Source organism: Aethina tumida, chromosome 6, assembly GCF_024364675.1.
Source record: "Aethina tumida isolate Nest 87 chromosome 6, icAetTumi1.1, whole genome shotgun sequence".
NCBI classification, from domain to species: Eukaryota; Metazoa; Arthropoda; class Insecta; order Coleoptera; family Nitidulidae; genus Aethina; species Aethina tumida.
The window spans coordinates 17,743,182-17,764,678 of NC_065440.1; the positions used below are offsets into that span (position 1 = coordinate 17,743,182).

The following is a 21,497-nucleotide window of genomic DNA, read 5'->3' on the forward strand; positions in this document are numbered from 1 at the left end:
CTTCAATGAATCACCGAACGGTCTGTTGCAAGCCAGGAAGCCACCTTGAAATGGGTTCCAGCGAAATGAGCACGAAGATGGTACAATTCGACACGCTCCCGGTACCACAGCAGAACAGCTAGTTTTCCTATTTTGTGCTAATGCTCTATTGGGTTATTGTTTTTAATAAATACGTAATGATTCAACGGACTATTATTTTATTGCCTAAATATTACATCAGATCTATCGGATTTGTTTTGGGTTTGTCAGGACTAAATTAGCAGACTGCCAACTCCTTGTCACCGCATCCTTGCCCAACAAAGAATTGACCAACCGGGCACCTCTGCACCACAGGGTAAAAAGAAGTGATCCCCAAGCATTGAACGTAGCTGTTACAGTCCTCATGATTGGGATCTAAGATCTGGGCATTTTTGTACTGATTCTCACACATGTTGTCTATGCAAACTGCCTCCTGGTTGCTCTGGCACCTTCCCAAAGTCGGATTGAACAATTCCCTTTCGGAGCAGGTCCAATTGGTCTTGACCAGCACCGAATTGTGTAAGGTACAAGTGTAGAAAGTCCTGCAAGTCGAGTCCATGTATCTGAAGGCACCTTCTTCGTAGCAGTTGTAGCTTGCAGGGCCCGCTGAAGCTGAGAGACCAGCTGCGATGCAAGTCTGAAGACCGAGAGAGTTATTAGTTGGGTTCAAACTAAATCAATGTGGTGCTTACCAAGAGAACGAAGCTGAAGGTGTACATGTTTGTTGTTGTAACTATTTAGGAGACTGTACTGATGTTTTAGTATATGACTTGATATTTATATCAAATTGTTTATCTTAAATCGGATGTAAGAGATGTGAATTGACACGGGCAGTCTAGACTTCATCCCCTCAGCCATCTAGACTTACAATCAGCAAACACGGATCTTTAAGAGGCTTATGTATGTCAGACATCAAATGTTATCAGAGATTTGTTGTGTCCATTATCCAATAAATTATATCAGCACTTGTTAACGCATGACTTTACACACGTGTTTATGGGAAACGTGCAGCAACTTCTTAATAAAACACGGGTCAAGAGACGAGTGATTCAAAGGTATTGAGATACTTGATCATTGACTTGATCATCGAACTACAACATGATTGTTGTGGATCCGGATGGTGAGACCGTCTGGTTGGTCTTATCAATTGGATAATACTGTCTAGATCTGTTGTTGAGATAACTAAATTTTGAATTTAAAGTGGTTCATGCAATTTTCAAGTGCCAAACATGAGATAACTGATGCTGTTTTAATATAAAACCATCACTTGGACTTGATTGAAGGCATTCAGAACTAAGTCACAGCTAAAATGAACCCTTCCCTTCTTATTGTGCTGGTAAGTCTTTAAAACTTTACTAATTTGGAAGCCTAATGGTTAATTTTATAGATTTGCTTTGGAGCAAGTCTCTCAGCTTTCATTGGAGCACCTGACTACACCTGCTACAGTGAAGGAGCCTACAGATACATGGACTCAACCTGCAAAACCTTTTACACCTGTTCTTTCCAAGATTCAGTTTTGACCAAGACTAATTGGACTTGCCCTGAGGGAGAACTATTCAATCCAACATCAGGAACTTGCCAGGATGATAAAGTAGCAGTTTGTATAGACAATTTGTGCGACGATCAGTATAAAAATGCTCAACTTCCTGACCCAAATCAACAAAACTGTACCAGTTACATTCAGTGTTTTGGAATTACTTCGTATTATCCTGTGGTGCAAAAGTGTCCTGCTGGGCTTTATTTCGTTGGACAAGGCTGTGGTGATAAAAATTTAGCGGTTTGTTAACTTAAATAGTTTTAATATTTATGAACAAGATCTGATTTATTGTTAATTATTTATTTATGTATTAAAATAAAGTACACGTACAGGACAGGTTTCTCATAATTTAAATCGTCAATAGTACATAAAATATTACCAGTTGTTTTAATACAATCGTATAATCAATTTTCTATGAAGTATTAATCAGAAAATCAATTAATGCAATAGTTACAGTTTCATTTAAGGTATTCTACAAAAATAAATTAATGTCTAGAACTTATTATTTTAATAAAAATCAATTAAAAAACACAAAGAAGCAATATTACAAATTTAATTAACACTAATTAACATAAATATGCGAGTGGAGCAATTAAAAGTAAATAATAAAATATAAAATTTTAATTTCAAATTTCACGCCTGTGTGATCTTTATACGACCAATATTTTTATGTTTAAAAAGTGACTCAAGGTTCGAAAATTGTTGCACATTGCTCAACAAATTTACGATAATTTATGTCTATCATATATAATTTTATTAGAACTAATTATATTTTTTACAATCGTCAATTGTTACCGGACATAATTCATAATTAAAGTAAATTAGTTAATTTAAACGAACGCATCATCTGAAATTTATATTGTTTATGCAAGTTCGTCATCATAATTTGCTGCTGAAGTTTTGCCCCAGGACATATCCAGTTGGACCTGATCAAAAGTGAATTTTGCCCACATATCTCGAGGCAACTTTTTTTTAAAGACTTGCTACACAGCATATTTATAAAATTAACGGTCAGCTTGTTTGTTTTAAGTGCACAATAAAAGTTATTCTTTGTAACAATTATAATTGGGAGTTCAATGGATGATGATCTTTAAAATTGTTCAGCTTGTTTGTCCTCTAATTATATGTTTTAATAGCACACAATAAAGTAATAGTAGTTGTTGCCCAGTTTAAATTTCTTCAAACAAGTCCACCTTAATATCTTTAGTTTAAAGATCCAGTTATCGAAACGGATCTAGACAATATTATCCAATTGATAAGATCAACTAGATAGTCACACTTTCAGAATCCTTAACAATTATGTCCTAATTTGATGATGGTTATTGAACAATTATCTCCACTAGCTTTGAAGTAATAAATACTTTGTCTTTTAACCTTTATATTATTGAGGAGATGATGATGATGGCATCAATAAAAAAATGTAGTCCTTCAGCTTAATTCTCAAAATGTTCTAGCTTCAACTAACTCATTCTTAACCTTCATTTGGTTTATCAGTGGTATAAACAAGGAACCTTCTGATACATGAATTTGATCTTAAGGACTTTCTACACCTGCAACTTATAGGACCAAATCCTTACAACCAACAATTCTCTTGATAAAGCCTTAACTGTTCTTCCAGTGCCAGTAACATCTTCTCTATGTCCAAATTTGTATTTTTCAGCTTCAGCCAAACCTAAAGGCTACAACTGCTAGGAAGAAGGCTTCTTCTTTTTCATAGACTTGACCTGCAAGGCTTTGTGCATCTGAACTTCACAAGTTTGACTTCTGGTGGTGACCTCAAGGTGTCAAAGAGACTGTAACAGTTTGGAAGTCACTTCCTTTTATCTTGCTGTTAAGAAGTGTCCAAGGACAAGGTTGAAGTGATAAGGATTTGGTACCCTGCTAATTTATTTCTGATACTCCCTAACTAAACATTATAATTTTGAAATATTTATTTAAACAATACAACGATTATAACCAGTAACATCCTCATCGAGAGTGTAACGACCACTTAACATTGAAGTAAAAAAATTAACATAATGCCGCTACATCAGTTTGCACTTAATTAGTTCGTGTAACGAACAACCCAAATCCAATTTACCACCCGAAATCCGACAATTTGAATTTACAGATTCAAACAGATCCAACGGTGCATTGAAAAAAAGAAGAAAGCTTCGAATTACGTTTTTGATTGGTGCGCATGCTACGAGTTTGAATCCCATTGGTCGTACGTTGGCTTAGATATACGGCTAAGTTATAATATAAGAAATTCTAGCGGCACTTTCTCTAGTAGTAGTACCGCAACTATTCCTCCGTCGGTTTTGGTCATTCCGGTCGTTTTTTGGTGCCTGTGTGTTTATTTTTTTTTTGCCTTGTAGTTTTTGGGGATACTCTTAAGGTTTGTGCAATTTATTATAATTATAACACTTGTTAGAGGTTATTAGTGTTTGTGGGCAAAAGTGCGTGGATTTGTAATAGATTAATTCTTGTGCAACGATTACTGACACACTTTTCTTCACGAGACTTCCTAGTTGTAATATTATTTTGCGCAATTGTGCATGAAATTTTCATTATACACATGTCGTTTTATTGTAAAATCCACACGGATTTTTTTAATTTATCAGTGTTATAATTAACACATTGTATAACCAGTTTTTCGCATAATACATGTGGCATAACTGGACACGCACACGAAATTTAACCTTTAGGTTTTCTATGCACCGTTTGTTTTTTAACCTTTTATCATTTAAGTAGCTAACATTAAATTTTGATAAAGATCGAAGAATTGTGTGAAACAATCGGTAGAATAACAAACGTGAATTGTTCATGAATTAATTGGTTGGTTAACCAAAAAAATCGTTTAAGAAAAGTCAAGAGATAAATTGTTAAACGTTGTTTCATAAAAAAAGTAATTTTTTGGGCAGTTATAGTTAATTAGTTAATTTCGTAAACCTCAAAAAATTGTTAAATGTCAAAACCTTCATAAAATACATAAACATTCAATTTAATTAATTTTGTTTTTTAACATTACATTCATTAAAATGAACAAAAAATGTGTTTTTTATAATTATTTTTATTAACCATAAAATATTAAAGTTATAAAATTATTAGTGGTAATTATTTCTGTGTAAATTTAAAACAAAAAATGTGGACTTTGGTTTTGCAAATGCAGATCCAAATTTAAAATATGGTTTCCAATGTAAGATTATAAAAAATATTAATATCTGAAATATTGATTGTCAAAAAGGGTGAAATAAGTCGATCCCTTTTACAGTAAGTTAGAAATAATATATTTTCATTGGTCTTTATGTTTTGAAAAGCCAAATCCAAATTTAAAATATGGTTTCCAATGTAAGATTATAAAAAAATATTAATATCTAAAATATTAATTGTTAGAAAAGGTAAAATTAATTAAAATATTTCTAATGTTTTCTTTCAATGATATCAAAATTTAATCAATTTAAATTAATTATAATTATATTTCCTTATTTGCACATCCATAATTATTTGATATAAAGATATTAACAATAGCAAATTGTTTTAAAATTTTAATTACAGAAGTAATCTGAATCACTGTTTTTTAATAAGAATTTCACAGTTTCTTTATTATTTCATTATTCATTACATTATTTTTTAATGAAGCTAAATAATTAATTTATAAACTAAAATAGCATAAAATGAATAATTAAGTGGCAAAAATAGTAATTCATATTTCATGACTTTAAAACCTTTGTTGTAGAAAGTTTTTTGGCAATTTTCTAATAATAAATTATAATTACACTTTGCCCATTAATAAAACAATATTTTACAAAGAAATTGTCCATTTTAACATGGACAAAGAGAAACTTTTACATATCATAAGCTTGTTTCAAGTGCGGAATTAGACATTTGATTATTGTGTTAATAACATTTGCATTAATTAACATTCACAACACGTAATTGTTGTGTGCCGTAATTAAAAAGCTCTTTCCTCGTCGATCAGGAACAGTTTTGGTCCGATTCGTTTACATCCGAACGATCAAAAAGATTTTCTGTTGTTGCGAATGAATTTCTAACAAAAACCCAAACGTTTCTCAACGCTGCACCGTTACGTAACGCTTAATATTTATGAAAGTAAACTAAACGGATTGTGTAAAACATAGGCCTGGACTTTCGTGCGTTTACAACGCTCTACTTAATGTCAAACCATGATTTTTTATCATTTTTTTTCTTGTCAATTATAAATTATTGTTTTTAACGTAATTCCCAGTATTATTATTAATAAAAGGATTAATTATGGTTTTTCTAATGCGATTCGATTGCGGTGTAATTATTTCAGTTTTCCTGTACATTTAATTGAATTATTGTTTGCACCAATGTCGCCGTTACAAAACGCCACGGTTCAATGTCGCTCTGTACCACTTCCACATGCTGTGCAAGAGATAGAAAGCGGCCAAACAATTAAAGCGTCTTCTTAATTGAATTTATTTGTGGGTCAAATTGAATAATAACAGTGATTCATGCTTTCACGGATTTCCTCACAAAAAACAAACATACAACATCTGTTAATCGGATTGGAAAATCGGTATCGATTGAAGATGAACAAGGACAAGTGATTTTTTTTCCAACTAATTGCCAACGGTGGATAATAATTTATTAAACATTGACGTGGTTGTTACCTTTGTAACAAAAACGTCAATGTAAAACTAAGTCAACACCTCAGTTTTTTTATTTGTTATATTATGCAAAGGACAATTATGAATCATGCAGTTTTTTTCGTTTTGTTTATACCGGTTTGTTGTTTAGAATTCTTTGGAAAATTGGGCAAGGTTTTATGTGGATGTCGGTCGATATTTTTAATTAACTATTATATTTTTTTTTAAATAAGACTTGTCAATAATGATTTATTTGCAATATAATATTTATCTAACTACTTATTCTTTATATACTACAGTAAATAATTATAGAGGTACAACAAATTGAACTAAAATTCCTTAGTAACTTGGAAATATGTTTTTCATGGGTGATAATAAGTACAGAAAACAAAGTTTTGCACTGTTAACTGCTTTTAACATGAATTGTATAATTAAACACAATTTTTTTATATTGGATTATAAAAATTAAATTACCAAACTCAAGTTTAATAGATATGTTGAGCAAAATTAGTTAATCCATTCGTAATTTAACTCAAATAGGTCATGACTGACACTATTAAATCAAAACTAATTGAGCAGTTGATGGCTACAGATAAATTTTTTATTATTTAACTCATAATGCTTGTAGTTAATTTCCCTATTAATATGTACAAGGAGAAAAAGACATTTTACATAAAAAATCATTGTTTCATGTAAAAGTTAATTAACTAAACGAATGAAATAATGAACATTAATTTTACTGGAAGATTTATTTTGATTACAGTACTTTAGGTTCATTAACAACAAACAATTAATTAAGTTTGTTTGTTGCTATGCATTAAAAACTGTTATTTCCTCCAATTTTGAAATGTGAAACTGACCTTTATATCATTTTTCCAGTTAAAATGAGTCTGCTAGTACAACCAAGCCCCGAACTCCAAATCAACATCAGAAAGGAACTGAACGAAGATGTTAACACCAGAGACTCCGATCTCCAGCACATCAAGGATTGGTTGCAAAAACAGCCACATCTTCCAGACACCTGGGGTAAAATAAAAGGAACGTAGACAATAAATTTTATTAACGTTGGTGATTACAGATGAACAGAGATTGATGACCTTCTTGAGAGGGTGCAAGTTCTCGTTGGAAAAGACCAAAAGGAAGCTTGATATGTACTTCACAATGAGGGCCGCCTGTCCCGAGTTCTTCACCAATCGTGACATCAACCGTCCCGAGCTCATGGCTCTTAAGAAATTGGGGTAAAACTTCCAGACCTCCCAATAGTTTAAGTATTAAATAAAATACTTGTGGCGGTTTTCAGAGCTCTCCCTCCACTTCCCGGCTTGACACCGAACGGCAGAAGGGTGATAGTAATGCGGGGCAACGACAAAGACGTGGACACCCCCAACCTGGCCGACATCATGAAACTGGTGCTCATGGTGGGTGACGTGAGACTCGCCGAAGAACAAGTCGGAGTCGCCGGCGACGTGTACATCTTGGACGCCAGCGTCGCCACCGCCAACCATTTCTCCAAAATCACCCCGACCCTCGTCAAGAAGTTCCTGGTCTGCGTCCAAGAGGCCTACCCGGTCAAACTCAAGGAGGTGCACGTGGTCAACGTCTCCCCGTTCGTCGACACCATAATCGGCTGGGTGAAGCCCTTCCTTAAGGAGAAGATCCGCGAGAGAATCCACGTGCACTCCAACTTGGAGAGTTTGTACAAGTTCGTGCCCAAGGACATATTGCCCGCGGAGTACGGCGGTGATGCGGGCAAAATCGACGACATCAACGGTACGTCCTCCAATCATCAATCCACCCCGAAAACGAATAACAATTTTTTCAATTTACAGAGGCTTGGGTGGAGAAATTAAAAGAGTACACCCAGTGGTTCAAGGATCAGGAAAGTTTAAAGGCGGACGAATCGAAGAGACCCGGCAAACCGACGAATTACGAGGATCTGTTCGGTTTAGATGGTAGTTTCAGACAGTTGACGATTGATTGAGCCGATTCAGGAATCAGCATCTTCAACGACACCAAATTTTCTTTTTGTTGCGTACTTTTCGTTCACTTTTCAGGTTGTTCAAGCTCTTGATTTTGCTGCGTCGCGTTTTTGTGATTTTTGGGTATTTTTGTAGTTCTTTTTTTGTATAATAAACTTTGTTAAACCGATTTTTTGCATTATGATTTTTTTTCTTTATTTTAATTCTTATCCTATATATAACCCATTAGTTAGATAGTTAATTAAATCTAACATAGGATAATTTTATTGGTTGTTTTATTTCTTTGATAAAAAATATTATATCAAAATATACGTACATACTCTACAATGTATGTTATGTAACGTTGTAACGTGGGTTGCATACGATAATACCAGAATTAGTGATAACAAAACCAAATCATAAGGCATAATACCATTAACGGTAATGAAAAATGTTTCAATTTCTCACATATATAATATATAAAACAGAAATGTTTATAAAATTACAGATTTCAATATGGACTAAAATAGTAAAAGAACTGTCTGTATATTTTTATACCTTAGTTCACAATATTACCAATAGATGTCTTGTTGGAACTTCGGTGACATCTCTTATATAATGTGTCTAGTATTCGTTCTATTATGTGACTAAGTTGATTACGCAACCCACATTACTAACTATTTTCTTAAGTTATATGACTTAAGTATTTGTAAAAATCTAATTAATTAAATTATAAATTAACTAACATTAAATTCAGTAAGTTAATACGTTGTTTATTAGGTACTTTTATGTATTTTCTAGAAAAACACCTATTTTCCCTGGTAATATTGTTGTAACAATAATTTATTTCACTTTTGTGATGAGTTCTCTTTATAAAAAATGTTAATTCTAACTCCCCTGTAGTAAAACAGGAGTCAATCTTCATAAATTTGAATGCTAGATTATATCGTGAACCCCATGAAGACAAAAAGTTGTCCTCAGGATTATTTTATGAAGACATTCAACACCTACAACAGTTAACATCATTGTAGTTTGAATTGTAGATTTAAGGTGTAGTAGGATAATAATGTATTAAAACACAGATTTAAATACAGAGAATTCTTTAATTTAGAAATTTTAAAAGGAGAATTGATATGATATAAATATTTACATTAAAAAAATTAGATCTATGATCTATCTTGTATCATTCTTCTATAATATAAAATATAATAAAAACGAAAAATAAACTTTCTTGAGTAACATCTCGAAAATGTTTTTGGAAGAATAATTTTCTATTTAACAACGAGTCATATTACGTATGTTGCGTTTTTTTTTTTGTTTTCCTGTACCTAGAAAGTTTATTTCACATAACAGAAACGGAAAAATGCAGATAAAAACCTTCTTTTTTAATCATTTTTTTTCTTCTACGGCAAAAAAATCTATACTATGTTCCTACATGCATGTTTTTATTCAAAAAATGTGCATATTATACATATTTTGCTAATAATGTACCCGAATCCGTATGTTTTCCGAAACTCCGGGCTTACGTATTATTTTACAATGTCCTCGAAATACATTGAAATGGAAGAATTTACAATTTTTTTTGGTATATCGCCAAAATATACTCAAATATTGCACTCAGATCCAGAATTTTAACGCTAAAACTTCTGTGTGTCAACAGAACAATGTCTTCAAAAAATTCAAACCAAGATAATCAAAACCAAGATAAACAGATATATAATTTTATGGCAAGATTGTGTTTGTAATATTTATAAATATTTATTTTGGCTGGATTCAAAAATCTTTTTTATTTACTTATTGTTTAACGATATGTAACGTTATTTATTCTATTTTACGTCAAATTAAAGCTATTTAACAATTTTTAACGTTTTGTTTTTTTATTTTAATACCGGGTGAATTGAGATCGACAAGCCAAATAAATTAAAAAAAACCACTTAAGAATTAGCGGCGAAATAAATTAACAATTAATCAGTACTGGCCTTATTTTGAGAAAAATGGTATCAGCTGTATTATGCCCTTCGTTAAAGTTAATTAATTAAAAAAAATTATAGACTAGAGGAAGTGTGTGAATATGTACAAAATAAAAAGAAAGAATAAAAAAAACTTTGGGACTAATGTGATATATTTTGGCCGTTAATCAACAATCAACTTGGAAAGCACGAGACAAATTAAATTAAAAAAAAAGTTTATCACAATGTTTAAAACATTTCTGCAACATTCGCCAAAAAACAAAGGCTTAATGTAATATATATAATCAATAAATGGTAACAGTCTTATTTATAACTACATAATATAAATACAAAAAAAATCATTCGAAGAACAAAAAAAGAAAAACGATTGTCCTAGTGCGTGGCTGCGCACGCGCAAAACTTTGGCAAAAACAGTCCGGACCGAACCGGCGCATAGTACAATAAAATCACAATAAATTAAACATGTTTTGTGGGCCTTCAGTTCCATCTCTTAAATGATTGCACGTCTCAAAACAACAGAAAATAGTAAACAACAATAACAAATCTTCCGCTGGAAGTCTTTTTTTACTCTATCTCCACTGCGCACTAATAGTCCCACCGTTCCTGTTCCTCTTCCTGTTTCACCTGTTTATCACTGTCCTCCTGTTTCTGCACACTGTCCTCAACCTCATCTTCCTCCATTTTTTTGTCGTCGTGCTTCTCGCTTACCGACGAGGCGTCGGATCTGTCGTCGTCGAACCTGTCGTTCACCGGTGTGGGTTCGACGTGGACCGTCTCTTCGGAGTTGCCTCTGTCGTAGTCCTCAGTCTGCATGACGCACACACCGTTTATGATCACCTCGTCACCGGTCGGTGTTTTATCTTTATCCTCCTGCCAGTCGGGATTCACCCACTGCGGAGCGACAGGTTTTCTCCTGCTCGACCTCCCCTGGTTCGCACTCCTCGGAGTCTCTCTCTGTTCGATCTTCACTTCTCCGTGCAAACTACCCGTCGACATGTTACTATCCTCTGAACCCACGTTGCTTTCCACATCTTCCTCATCGTCGTACATGGGCTCCCGCTTCAGCGACGGCATCGACAAGTCCAAGCCGCTCATCTGTTCCTTGACCGCGTTGTTCAAGGCGGCCAAGTCCATGTCACCGGTGGGCAACAACCCCCGACTGATCAGGGCGGCCAGGTTCGTGTTGGCCGTCAGGTATGGCGGATAGGGCAGCGGTACGCCGCTCAAGCCCATCCTCTCCTTGCTCAGCTCCATGAGCCTCTGATTGAGCAACAGTCGGAACTGTACCGGATCGAAGGGTGCGTTGCTTCCACTCTGATCTCTCGGCGGAATGTCCGAGGGCATGCCGTGGGGCACCTGTTGTTTCAGACGCATTCTGTGATTGTGGAACCAGTTGGTTATGGTCCTGCTCGACAGGCCCAGTTCGTTGGCCAGGAATTCTATCGTCGCCACATTGGGGTATGGGTCCAAAGTGAACGCGAGTCTCAACGCCTCCTTTTGTTCCTCGGAGAAGAGCACGCGTTGCTTTTTGGCCGATTGTGGTCCGGGTCCGGGAGAATTCGAGTGGTAGAACTCGGATGTGTCGTTCGAAGAGGTGTCGGAGCTGTTGTCGTGGGCGCCGGGGCCGGAGGATCGTCTCCTCTTGCTGGCCTCTCGTCTTTCGTTCTTCAACGCTTGCAGCCTGTCGACGTTGTGGGCGTCGTTCAGCCACAGTTGCATTCTGATGAACGGTTCTCTGCCTTTGATACTCAACATGTGCCACGGCTTGGGTTTGCTCAGCAATTCGCTCACTGAACCCTGTGACAGGCCTAAGACGCATTCACCGAATATTTTTTGTCCAATGTTGTTAGCCAACAAGGCTTCTTTGATTTTGGTTGTGATCACTTGTGTGTCTAGGTCTTGGGTGAGGGCCGCCATTTCGTAGACGCTGGGCGACATGTGTTGTTGCATGTTCCTGAGGCCACCTTGTGTCTGGCCCATCGGCGAGTGGGGTACTCCCAAAGGACTGGCGTTGGATTTCTTCAGATGGTCAGGGTTTTGCAAGTTGATGGCGTGATGTGGGGGAAGTCCGGGTGGTGTTAGTAACATAGGAGGTGGTGGCGGTTGTGGGTTGTTGTTTTGTGGCGGTCCCAACTGAAGGGATGATGGCATGAGACTTTGAGTCTCTTGCATCTTGTTCAAGAGACCTGCAGCTTCCGACAGCATCTTGGTTGTTGGAGGCATGGGTTTTGAGATCGTTGTACTGCAAGCTGTAATACAGTCACCATTAGATTTGTTCCTAATAATTAAATTTGAATAATCACCTCCTCCATATCCTCCAGTTCTCATGAGCTTTTCAGGAGCTATTTTGTACTGACTGGCGACCAGTTTGTGGACTGCGTTGTCGTCTTCAAGGAACATCTTCATTCTGATGAAGGGTTCCCTGCCTTTTTGGGTCAACATGTGCCAGGGCTTCGGCCTGGCTAATAAATCACTGACGGAACCTTGCGACAATCCCAACACACTCTCGCCGAACAATCTCTGACTGATCGAGTACTGGCTCAATTGTTCCTTAACCTTCTTGACAATATCTTCGGTGTTCAGATTGTTGTAGAGATCGAACTGCTGTTGGGTGATTGGCGGAAGGACGGCCTTCAATGGTCGTTGCGAGGTGGAATGATGCGGCTGCGCAGGAGGCTGTGAGATCAGCGAGTTGGTGATGGAAGCCATTCTTTGCAGCGGGCTGGCCGCAGCAGATCCTGTGAATTCATCCCCGCTCGTCATGGGGGGTAGAATGTTGTTGCCCAACGGGCTGGAAGCAGTGGATCCTGTGTTTTGAGTGCCTGGCTCGATTTTCGGTCGCACCAAACTGAAGGCGCTGCCCGAGTGTCTCATGTCCTCTTGTTTGATGTCTTTCTCCTCAAGACCGTTCATCAGTTTCATTTTGTCCTTGGGGATGGACAGATCTTGAACGCCTCCGTTGGAGACTGATTGTTGATGCTGGGCCAAGGCTTGTTGTTGCAGGGCTAGCAGACCTAGGGGCATTTGAGGTGACGCTCCTGGGTTCAGTTTGGCAAGTTCACGATGGTAGGCGTCCAAGGCCATGCGGATCTCCTCTTGGGTACGATCCATTGGGTTGCTACTGAAAAATTGGGGCAGAAACATACTGTATATTAGTTTAGAAACTGCTCTCAACACAATTAAAGGCTTATCAACTAAGTACTTTACGTTAAATTAAAACACTAAATAATTACTAGAGTATTTTTTTATAAATCAATAGTGCAACTCACCCATGGAATGCCTCTCTGGGATTTCTGGACTCCTCCATCCGTCTGCCCATAAGTTTGGCCAGCTCTTCCTGATAGATCCTCAACACTTTCTCCTGCGAGATGTCGTCGTTTTCGTACTTTTTCAATCGTTTGTTCATCGACGAGTCTTTGGAGAAGGGACTGGAACAGCCGTGCGGCGATTTCGAATCCTCGTTGCTGTGACTGTCTTCGGTTTTCATCTGTTGGAACTGTGACGCCTCGTTCAAGATATGGGCTATCCGTTCTTCGGAAAGGTCGGTCTGTCCAAAGGCGGGCATGCCAGTCTCTTTGCCTGTTGAAAAATTGTCTGTAATGGCAATAGGAGAAACGAATGCTTAATTAGAGAGTTCTTTTTGCTAAACGCCTGTAGGTTAGCAAAAAAGCTTTTTTCTAGCGCATAACCAGGTGATCTAAGAAATTATTAAAAGTGCATTAATTACTACAACTACTACTACCACTATAAACTATAAGAAAAAGGAGGAGGAATAATAAAAATACGTTTAGTATGGATGCTTAAATCTACGTCTATATCTGTTTTGTTTGTACGTACATCACACTGAAACTACTTAATGTAATTTTATGAAACTTGTCATAAGACATGGTTATATCCTAGGTCAACATTTAGGATATTTGTTAAGTCTGATTTATAAAAAATTTTTAAATAATATACTGGCGACACCTATCAACGAGTAGCTGAAGTAATGTTATTAATTATGTTATTTAAGTTGATCCAGTAGATCAATTAACTTTTACGGTGTAAAAACCGAAGCACAAGAAGCGATTACGAGTCGATCGACACGTCGAACATCTGCCGATCGATTCCGCGGACCGCACATTAATGATTGATTGTGGGAGATAATCCGTCGCCGTTTTTTTTTTTGATCCGTAATGTTTCTCGGCATTCTCGAAATTGATTATAGGTAATTTATTTAATTCGTGCGGCACAATTATATTCGCATTAGACCGGATCCCTTATGAGCTTATAATTGGTCGGTCGGTGCATCCTATGGCCGGTCGCCTTTAAAAATCCGTAAAACCGTTCTCGTCTCTCTAGAAACATAATTCTGGACTCGGGCCAGGGAATTCGGGCTTCATTAAGATTCTGCATTGTTTTCGTCCGTCGTTTTGATCGATGCGCGTGCATGTGTGCACACACTGCGGCCGCATCATTCACGTGCCGCTAGGTTTTAATAAATAAATAATAAAAAAAGCCGGGGGTGGGAAACAATTACAATTTAACCATCGCAATTGAACACAATCGATGCTGGTGAGTGTGCGGATGACAAGCGGACATAAAAATCGACGTTGCGAACGACGCGAAACGAATAATGCAAAAATTCCCCCGATATGATTAATAAATGCTGAGGCGCAACATAAAAGTTGCGGCCAGACAATATTGGAAACGGATATTGGGCTCCGTTTTAAGGTTTTATCTTAGCTTACGGTTTTTGTTTGGGTATGCAACCCAGATTGCACCGCATAGTTTCTCCATTGAAATTAGAGTATTTGAGTTACGGGGGGCGTACGTGGAGGTGGATAATAACGTAAGAAAGTCTCCCATAGCTCCGACGGCCGGGTTGAATTGCATATAATTCGCGCTGATGATGACCGTGTTTTGCATCAATCACCGTAAGCTGGTTTTAATATGTTATTCCAGCGATTTGTCAATTGCGTTTTCTCTTGGGCTTAACTGTAAAAGAAAAAATTGACGGGTACAAAAGATAATGGAACAGAATCGTACAATATGTTCCTTTCCCATGAAACTATAATTGCGCAGGAATTATATAAAATGCGGAGAGACAAAATAGATGTCACACGACACACATCTACAGTTACGTGTAATTTCGTTTTAATAACAAAACAGAACAATCGTAAATTACCTGAAAGTTAATAATCAACGTCCCCGGGGCTGATTTCCACTCTCCACAGAAATCCATAACCGTTTTCGGATTATTAAATCCACGACGAAAAAACTGCACCGATAAAATATCCCATCGACACGCAACCGCATTTTACCCGGATTTTTTGTTGTCGGTTTCAAACCGAGAAACATGGCATTAGATCCTCATTAATATTTACCAGGCTTTATACCAACAAAATTAGACGTAATAATAATGTTAGCGACCAATTAACGAAGTGTAGTAAAAACACGATTGCCCAACCAGTTTCAAAAATAAAAAAACTATCCCAATCGATTCCGGATCGAAACCGTGGACAAAACAGCGAATTGCGTGTGATTAAACGATTGCCAAACCGGACGACAGAAAAACCACAGACAAAATTAATAACACAGTATTGAATCACAATCAAAATTAGCAGTTCCATTGCGTTGTTTCGTCGTAGGAAGGAAGTCGCGACCAATTATCAACGATATTTTATCAATAGAACGATAGTGGAGAGAACGTTCGATTCAATTGCGGGACGATCGCGTGTAAAAACCATTTGCATGTGTCAAAAAAACCCAATATCGACTCCCTTAGTGATTTATCGTTGCACGACAAACAAAAAAATAAAACTTTTAATGGAACCCCTCCACCACCTTGCCACGTCCGACTAATTCATGCCTCTCCGGTGTTTAATCTGGAGATCGTATTTTACATGCTCTATAAAATTCGAAATATTAATGTGTACGGATCTTTGTATAATTTTACAATTTAGAAGAATTATATATTCTATGTGTGTGATCTACTTTTTCTTTAATTGCCTAATGTTACAACAGTTTCATATTTAAAATCTGACGAGACGATAAAACTGTCCGATCGCCTTCACACAACCATAAATTAGTGATTCACTGGAATTATTCATCAACTCTTCCACTAAAGCAACTACTAGATAACAGAAAATTAGTAAATCGTGCAAAAAAATTGCTAAAGACACATACCTTTCTTGGGGATGAGACTCTTGAGGAGCATGATGGCGTTGTCGTCGCAGGCCCAGGCGTGCATCTTCCTGTAGCTGTCCCTGCCCTTCTCGGTCAGCTTGTCCCAAGGCTTGGGCTTGGAGAGCAGCTCGCTGACCGTCCCCTGGGACAGCCCCAGGATGTACTTGGCGAACAGCCTCTGTCCGATGTTGTGGATGCTGAGCAGCTCCCTGACACGTCTGGCAATGTTCAGCGTGTCCAAGTTCTGCGAGGCGTACTTGTCCATGTTGTAGCGCAGCATCTCCTGCAGCTTGGCCTCCATCGGGTCCCCCTTGGGGATGAGGCTCTCGCCCAGTCTGGACACCATGGAGCCGGGCGCCATGCCCAGCTCCTCGGCAAACCTGAACGGCCTGTGGTCCTCGAAACGGTACGGGCTCTTCAAGTCCTCGTTCCTCAGGAAGTTGCCCACGCACATGGTGGGTGTGATGGGGATGTTGTTGTTGCTGACATGGTGATTGTTGTTGTCCTCGGGCGTTTTGGGGTTGCCGTTGACCAGCTGATCGGGCTGGTTGTCCCCGTCGCCGGGCTGCGGCGTCGAGGCGGCGCTCTTCTCCGTCGAGTCGGCGGCTATCGGCGTCTCCGACTTTGGACAATCTGTCAACGAAGTTTTCTCATTAGTGCGGGCGTCCAAGTGCCGTCTCCAATGCGAGACGATCTCCTCCCCCAGCATCGAACCGAACTTCTCCACGTTCTGGAAACTGGGGGGGATCAATTGGCCGGGGGTCGAACACGTCCTTTCGACTACCCCTGCAAGAAAAACAACCATCATACCATCACCAACATTGAACGGTTTGGTGCGTTTTGGTGATCGGCCATTTTGTAAGAGTGAGTCGTCGGAGCGCGTCGTTGCGTCACAGTTTTTTTTTTGGACGCGGAATGCATATTCGTTTCTAATCTGACTTTGAAATCTGGGCTTCCTGGCCGTGAGGCTTCAACGATTTTAATTTACTGCCCAAATTAATTATTTAGCTAATCTCATTAAGTTTGGTTTTAATTTTTTTTTTGGGTGAATTATGTAAATCGTTATTCGGTCGATCGTTATCTTTGGCCATTGTTTTCGTGATTTTTTATTTAACTGTAACACATGTTAGGTGTACGGTTACGGTATAAATCACCCCGCTTAATCAATTTTTAGAACAATCGTAACTGGCGCAATGGACGTGGGAATCGGGACAATTGAAAACGGATTTCGTAAAATAAAAACATTAACAGATTTCGGATTGTCAAATGTTTTCTATAATTTATATTAAACCGGCCGATTTTCCCATGTTGAAAGCGGCAAAACAATCGGAGTTGCCAAACAATAATACGAGTAATACGCAAATTGCCTCACCTTCGTTCTCGTTCTTGGTCTCCTTCTTCTCCAACTCTGTCGATCTGTCCGAATCTGACCTTCTCAAACTGTAACAAACAACACGTCATCGTATTTCATCCGAAATCAAACACCAGATAACACATCAAACAATGATCTAATCCCTCCCATTTCGATTACTCACCTAAGCTCTCTTTTCAAATCGTCATAGTCCTTTTGCTGGTCCAGCCTAATTTCCAAGCTGGCAATTCTGTGCTTGTGCTGCTCGTTCTCCTCCTCCAGCTTGGTGATCTGTGCAATCGAGGTCTCCTGCAGCTTGCTCAGGCACGCCTTCAGCCTCTGGTTCTCCTCGGTCAGCTGTGTGATCTGCAAAACGTCAAACAAACCATCCGATCAGCCCCCGTACAAGCATTAAAATAATTGGAGAACATCGAATTTCCGAATAATTTACTAAAAGGGTTGAACCGTCCCCCCTTCAGTTTCCACCGCCCCCCCCGTGAGAACGACGAAATTAATCAATGCATCTATACCTTTCCGGTTGCGGGGGGTTGTAGTAATAAAGGGGGGGGGACCCCGGATTGATATAACGTCTTCATAACGGAATTGATTGATTTTACATCTCGATTCTCCAGCGCCGGATTCCGAATCGAACCACGCGTTCGTATCGGGGCCCTCGAGCCTTTTGTTTTACGCGGCGCAACCACCTGTTTTGCCGCACGTTTTGGACACGGAACAATCAGAATCTTGTTTTCCGGCCGAGGAATGCCAATAGGACGATTAAATGTGTCTTGGGCTTAGAATGGACGCTTGTAATGTGTTTAGGACTTTGATGCATTTGGTTCGTCATCAATTTTAACTGGTTTACCACGAATGGCATCTTTTTAAATGTGTTTATTATGCTAATAAGTATGTAAACATGTTTTGGACTTCTGTTATGACTTTTATAGACGTTTTATTTAAATATTTTTGACAGTTATAATCTTATTTTCAATAAAGAGTAAAAGAAAATAATTAAACTTATTTTAAGTCGTTTGACACCTTCTAAAAATATGTTTATTATGCTAATTTAAATATTTAAACATGCTTTTGTGACTTTTTAGATATTTTTCGTAAATTTTATAGGACAATTATTATTTTTATTTCCAATTGGAAATAAAAAAAATAACAGTCCTTTGACGCCTTCCAAAAATAGTAAATGTAGTAAAGTATTTAAACATGGTTTGGACTTCTGTTATAACTTTTATGGACATTTTTCTTAAATTTTTATAATTTATATTACTGTTTCCAATTAAATATATATAAAAAATAATTAAACACAATTTAAACCGTTGGTCACCTTCTAAAAATATATTTATTATGCTTATAAGTATTTAAATATGTTCTGAACTACTTTTATAGACTTTTTTTTGAATTTTTATGATAGTTTATGTATCAATAAAAAGTTAAAAAATATTTTAATGTGCTATTAAATATTTAAACATGTTTTGGACATACTTTAAGTAGTTTGACACCTTCCAAAAACTGTTTACTATACTTAAAAGCATTTAAAAATGATGTGGACTTCTGCAGACATTTTTTATTAATAAGCTAAGCCTTTTATTGTTATTTTCGAAGCAGTTGAAAAACTTGTTTGGACGTGATTTTCCGGAATTAATCACAGTTTAAACAAGTAAAGGACTCTGTAATCAAATTTATGGACTTCCAACGTTCAAAACAATGCGTAAACATCTGCGTCCAAACAAAAGGAGTTTTTTTTTGTTGTTTTTTTTTTGAAAAACTTGTTTGAACGTGACAATCCGGAGCTAATCACAGTTTAAACAAGCGAAGGACTCCGTAATCAAATTTATGGACTTCCAACGTTCAAAACAATGCGAAAACATCTGCGTCTAAACAAAAGGAGTTGTTCCTCGTTGGTTTTTTGAGTGACTGTGCAATAAAATAATTCCCCCCTGTAATTTATGGAAAGATTAGAGTGTGGGCTTTTTTAAAAATTGATAACGCAGCCAGATTTATGTCGTTTGCGATAGGTTAAATAAAAAAGCAACGTTCGATGGTTATTAATGGGTTAAAGGATCGGTGTTTTACTCACCACGTCTTCCTGCACCATTTTGTGCTCGACAACCATCACCGATTATTATCTGATTAAAACTGATTTCACAATAAATATCTAAATTAAGACGATATCATTATAATTTATGGAAAGGTAAACACAATACCGCGATAAATACGTTGATTTAATGGCTTATCGTCGACGTGATGAACACGAAAAATTACAACGAATCGTGTAAATAGTGCCATCGAATAATATAGGTTGCAGATTATGTGATTTATCTTTTGATAAGGCTCTAATAATAAATACGGAATAATGGTAGACAATCGCATAGCAATGGCGTCGATGTGATTATCATTTAGCAAATATTCTCTAGAAATTGTGATTCAATCGCATGCGAAAATCCACCTGCAATCGTAAACAAACCGAAGGGGTCCGTTCCCCAACGCCGAAAGATTTTTAATCACTATATGAGTCATTTGAATAATTGATTATAGATACGGAATCCAAACTGGGGGGGTTAAAAACTGAGAGAGGGATTTCGCCCGGCATTATCTTAAGGGCACACACACACACACACACACACACGTTTTACATCAGCGGCAGCGCCGGGGGTGGGGGTTGGTTGCACAAGGTACAAACGAAAATGAATAATACCCCCAACGAAACATTGCGAGAGCGAGACCGAGATAGACCAGGCACGGTGTCAATCATTCAAACGGAACGGGGATGGAAAACAATCAATCGATATTTCGGGAGTCTAAGACCGTATCATTCTAATTGTCAGTTTTCGGGGGCGAGACGGGCGGGGGGTCTGAACGGAACGCGAGGGGGGAAAGCCGCCCCGCGATATCGAAATATAGAAACCCCCGCAAAATCAGACGTTACATTTGCGCCACGGCTAGACTTTAATCCGGCCGTACGCGGGGCGAAAAATTTGCGGGATCGATGGCCGTTCAATAATTCAAAAAACAAAGCGGGGAATGTTTGCATAAATTTGCGGCCCCCTCGCACTTCGGCCCATAAAACATCTTCAATTAGTACGCATTGTTTTTTTACTCCCACCCCCCCTTGGGCCAGTAAATCACTCATGCTAATTAGAAATGATTTTCCCATAATGCGCCTCTCAAACGTACCGGATCCGATTGCCGTCCGATTCAATCTAAGACAAGGGCACCCGGGGGTGCGATTTTTATTTTTTTGCATTCGGACGCGACCCCGTATCGCAACGGAAAGGGGTTGCATGAATAATCGTCGGATCGCATGAGGTATCGCGGATCAAAACACGTTACACGGGATTCGGATGCTCTCCTTGTCTTCGGCGGCGGCGGCGTCCCCCCCTTCAGTCGTCATCATATCGCTCTTTTCTCTTTATATTTCGGTTTAATTATTGATTATCGGGACTTAGATGTGAGGGGGTGTGTGGCACGGGCACCACGGCGGGCGCGAGGGGGGTGATTAAGCTATATGGATATTTCACCCCTTTCTGTAATAAGGGATCTCTGCCGACTGATTGAGGGATACACCGAGATGGAATATTTAAATCAGGCCCCGGGATCAATTCCAGTGTCGTGACATCCGGACTGTACTGCTTTTTCAATTAGTACAGTCTAAGACACGAGTAAACCACTGAAAAAACTTCGGAGGGCCGGAGGGGGTTAATTGTCGTACGTGGACATGCTTCCGCGGTCACACACACAAGAACCGTCTGTCTATGAAGCAATTTTTTCGAAGAAAGAGGAAATGGATCATTAATTTTTTATGTGTTTCTCATAACTCATTTTTTAATAAATTGCTCGTCGTTTTCAAGGCCGATCTCTCTGTCTATGTGT

General features: G+C 38.1%; 4 protein-coding genes across 7 annotated transcripts in view; 2 read left to right on the forward strand and 2 right to left on the reverse strand.

Annotated features, from left to right (window-relative positions):
• Nucleotides 1-256: 256 nt before the first annotated feature.
• Nucleotides 257-737, reverse strand: LOC109597882 (uncharacterized). The gene is made up of 2 exons (XM_020013668.1): nucleotides 711-737; nucleotides 257-655 (listed from the first exon to the last, which is right to left on the reverse strand). Exons 1-2 carry the CDS (start codon nucleotides 735-737, stop codon nucleotides 257-259), a joined length of 426 nt encoding a protein of 141 aa, XP_019869227.1.
• Nucleotides 738-1,327: 590 nt separating this feature from the next.
• LOC126266004 (uncharacterized) lies at nucleotides 1,328-1,804 on the forward strand. The gene is made up of 2 exons (XM_049969135.1): nucleotides 1,328-1,354; nucleotides 1,406-1,804. The coding sequence occupies exons 1-2, from the start codon at nucleotides 1,328-1,330 to the stop codon at nucleotides 1,802-1,804; spliced, it is 426 nt and encodes a 141-aa protein (XP_049825092.1).
• A 1,995-nt stretch (nucleotides 1,805-3,799) lies between these two features.
• On the forward strand, nucleotides 3,800-8,316 carry LOC109597912 (alpha-tocopherol transfer protein). Its single transcript, XM_020013696.2, has 5 exons — nucleotides 3,800-3,932; nucleotides 7,048-7,194; nucleotides 7,247-7,406; nucleotides 7,469-7,938; nucleotides 7,998-8,316. Exons 2-5 carry the CDS (start codon nucleotides 7,053-7,055, stop codon nucleotides 8,147-8,149), a joined length of 924 nt encoding a protein of 307 aa, XP_019869255.2. The 5' UTR covers nucleotides 3,800-3,932; nucleotides 7,048-7,052; the 3' UTR covers nucleotides 8,150-8,316.
• Nucleotides 8,317-9,209: 893 nt separating this feature from the next.
• Nucleotides 9,210-21,497, reverse strand: part of LOC109597911 (homeobox protein cut) — a 31,955-nt gene continuing 19,667 nt past the window's right edge. Inside the window, exons 3-8 of one of the 4 annotated variants that reach the window (XM_020013695.2) lie at nucleotides 17,800-17,981; nucleotides 17,637-17,704; nucleotides 16,265-17,050; nucleotides 13,366-13,690; nucleotides 12,400-13,217; nucleotides 9,210-12,345 (exon numbers count right to left, since the gene is read on the reverse strand). In XM_020013695.2, coding sequence (XP_019869254.2) covers nucleotides 10,682-12,345; nucleotides 12,400-13,217; nucleotides 13,366-13,690; nucleotides 16,265-17,050; nucleotides 17,637-17,704; nucleotides 17,800-17,981 — 3,843 coding nt within the window. In that variant the 3' untranslated portion in view covers nucleotides 9,210-10,681. Of the gene's footprint in view, nucleotides 12,346-12,399; nucleotides 13,242-13,365; nucleotides 13,691-16,264; nucleotides 17,051-17,636; nucleotides 17,705-17,799; nucleotides 17,982-21,497 lie in introns of all 4 variants that reach the window. The other 3 variants (XM_049968437.1, XM_049968435.1, XM_049968438.1) reach the window with 3 other exon arrangements.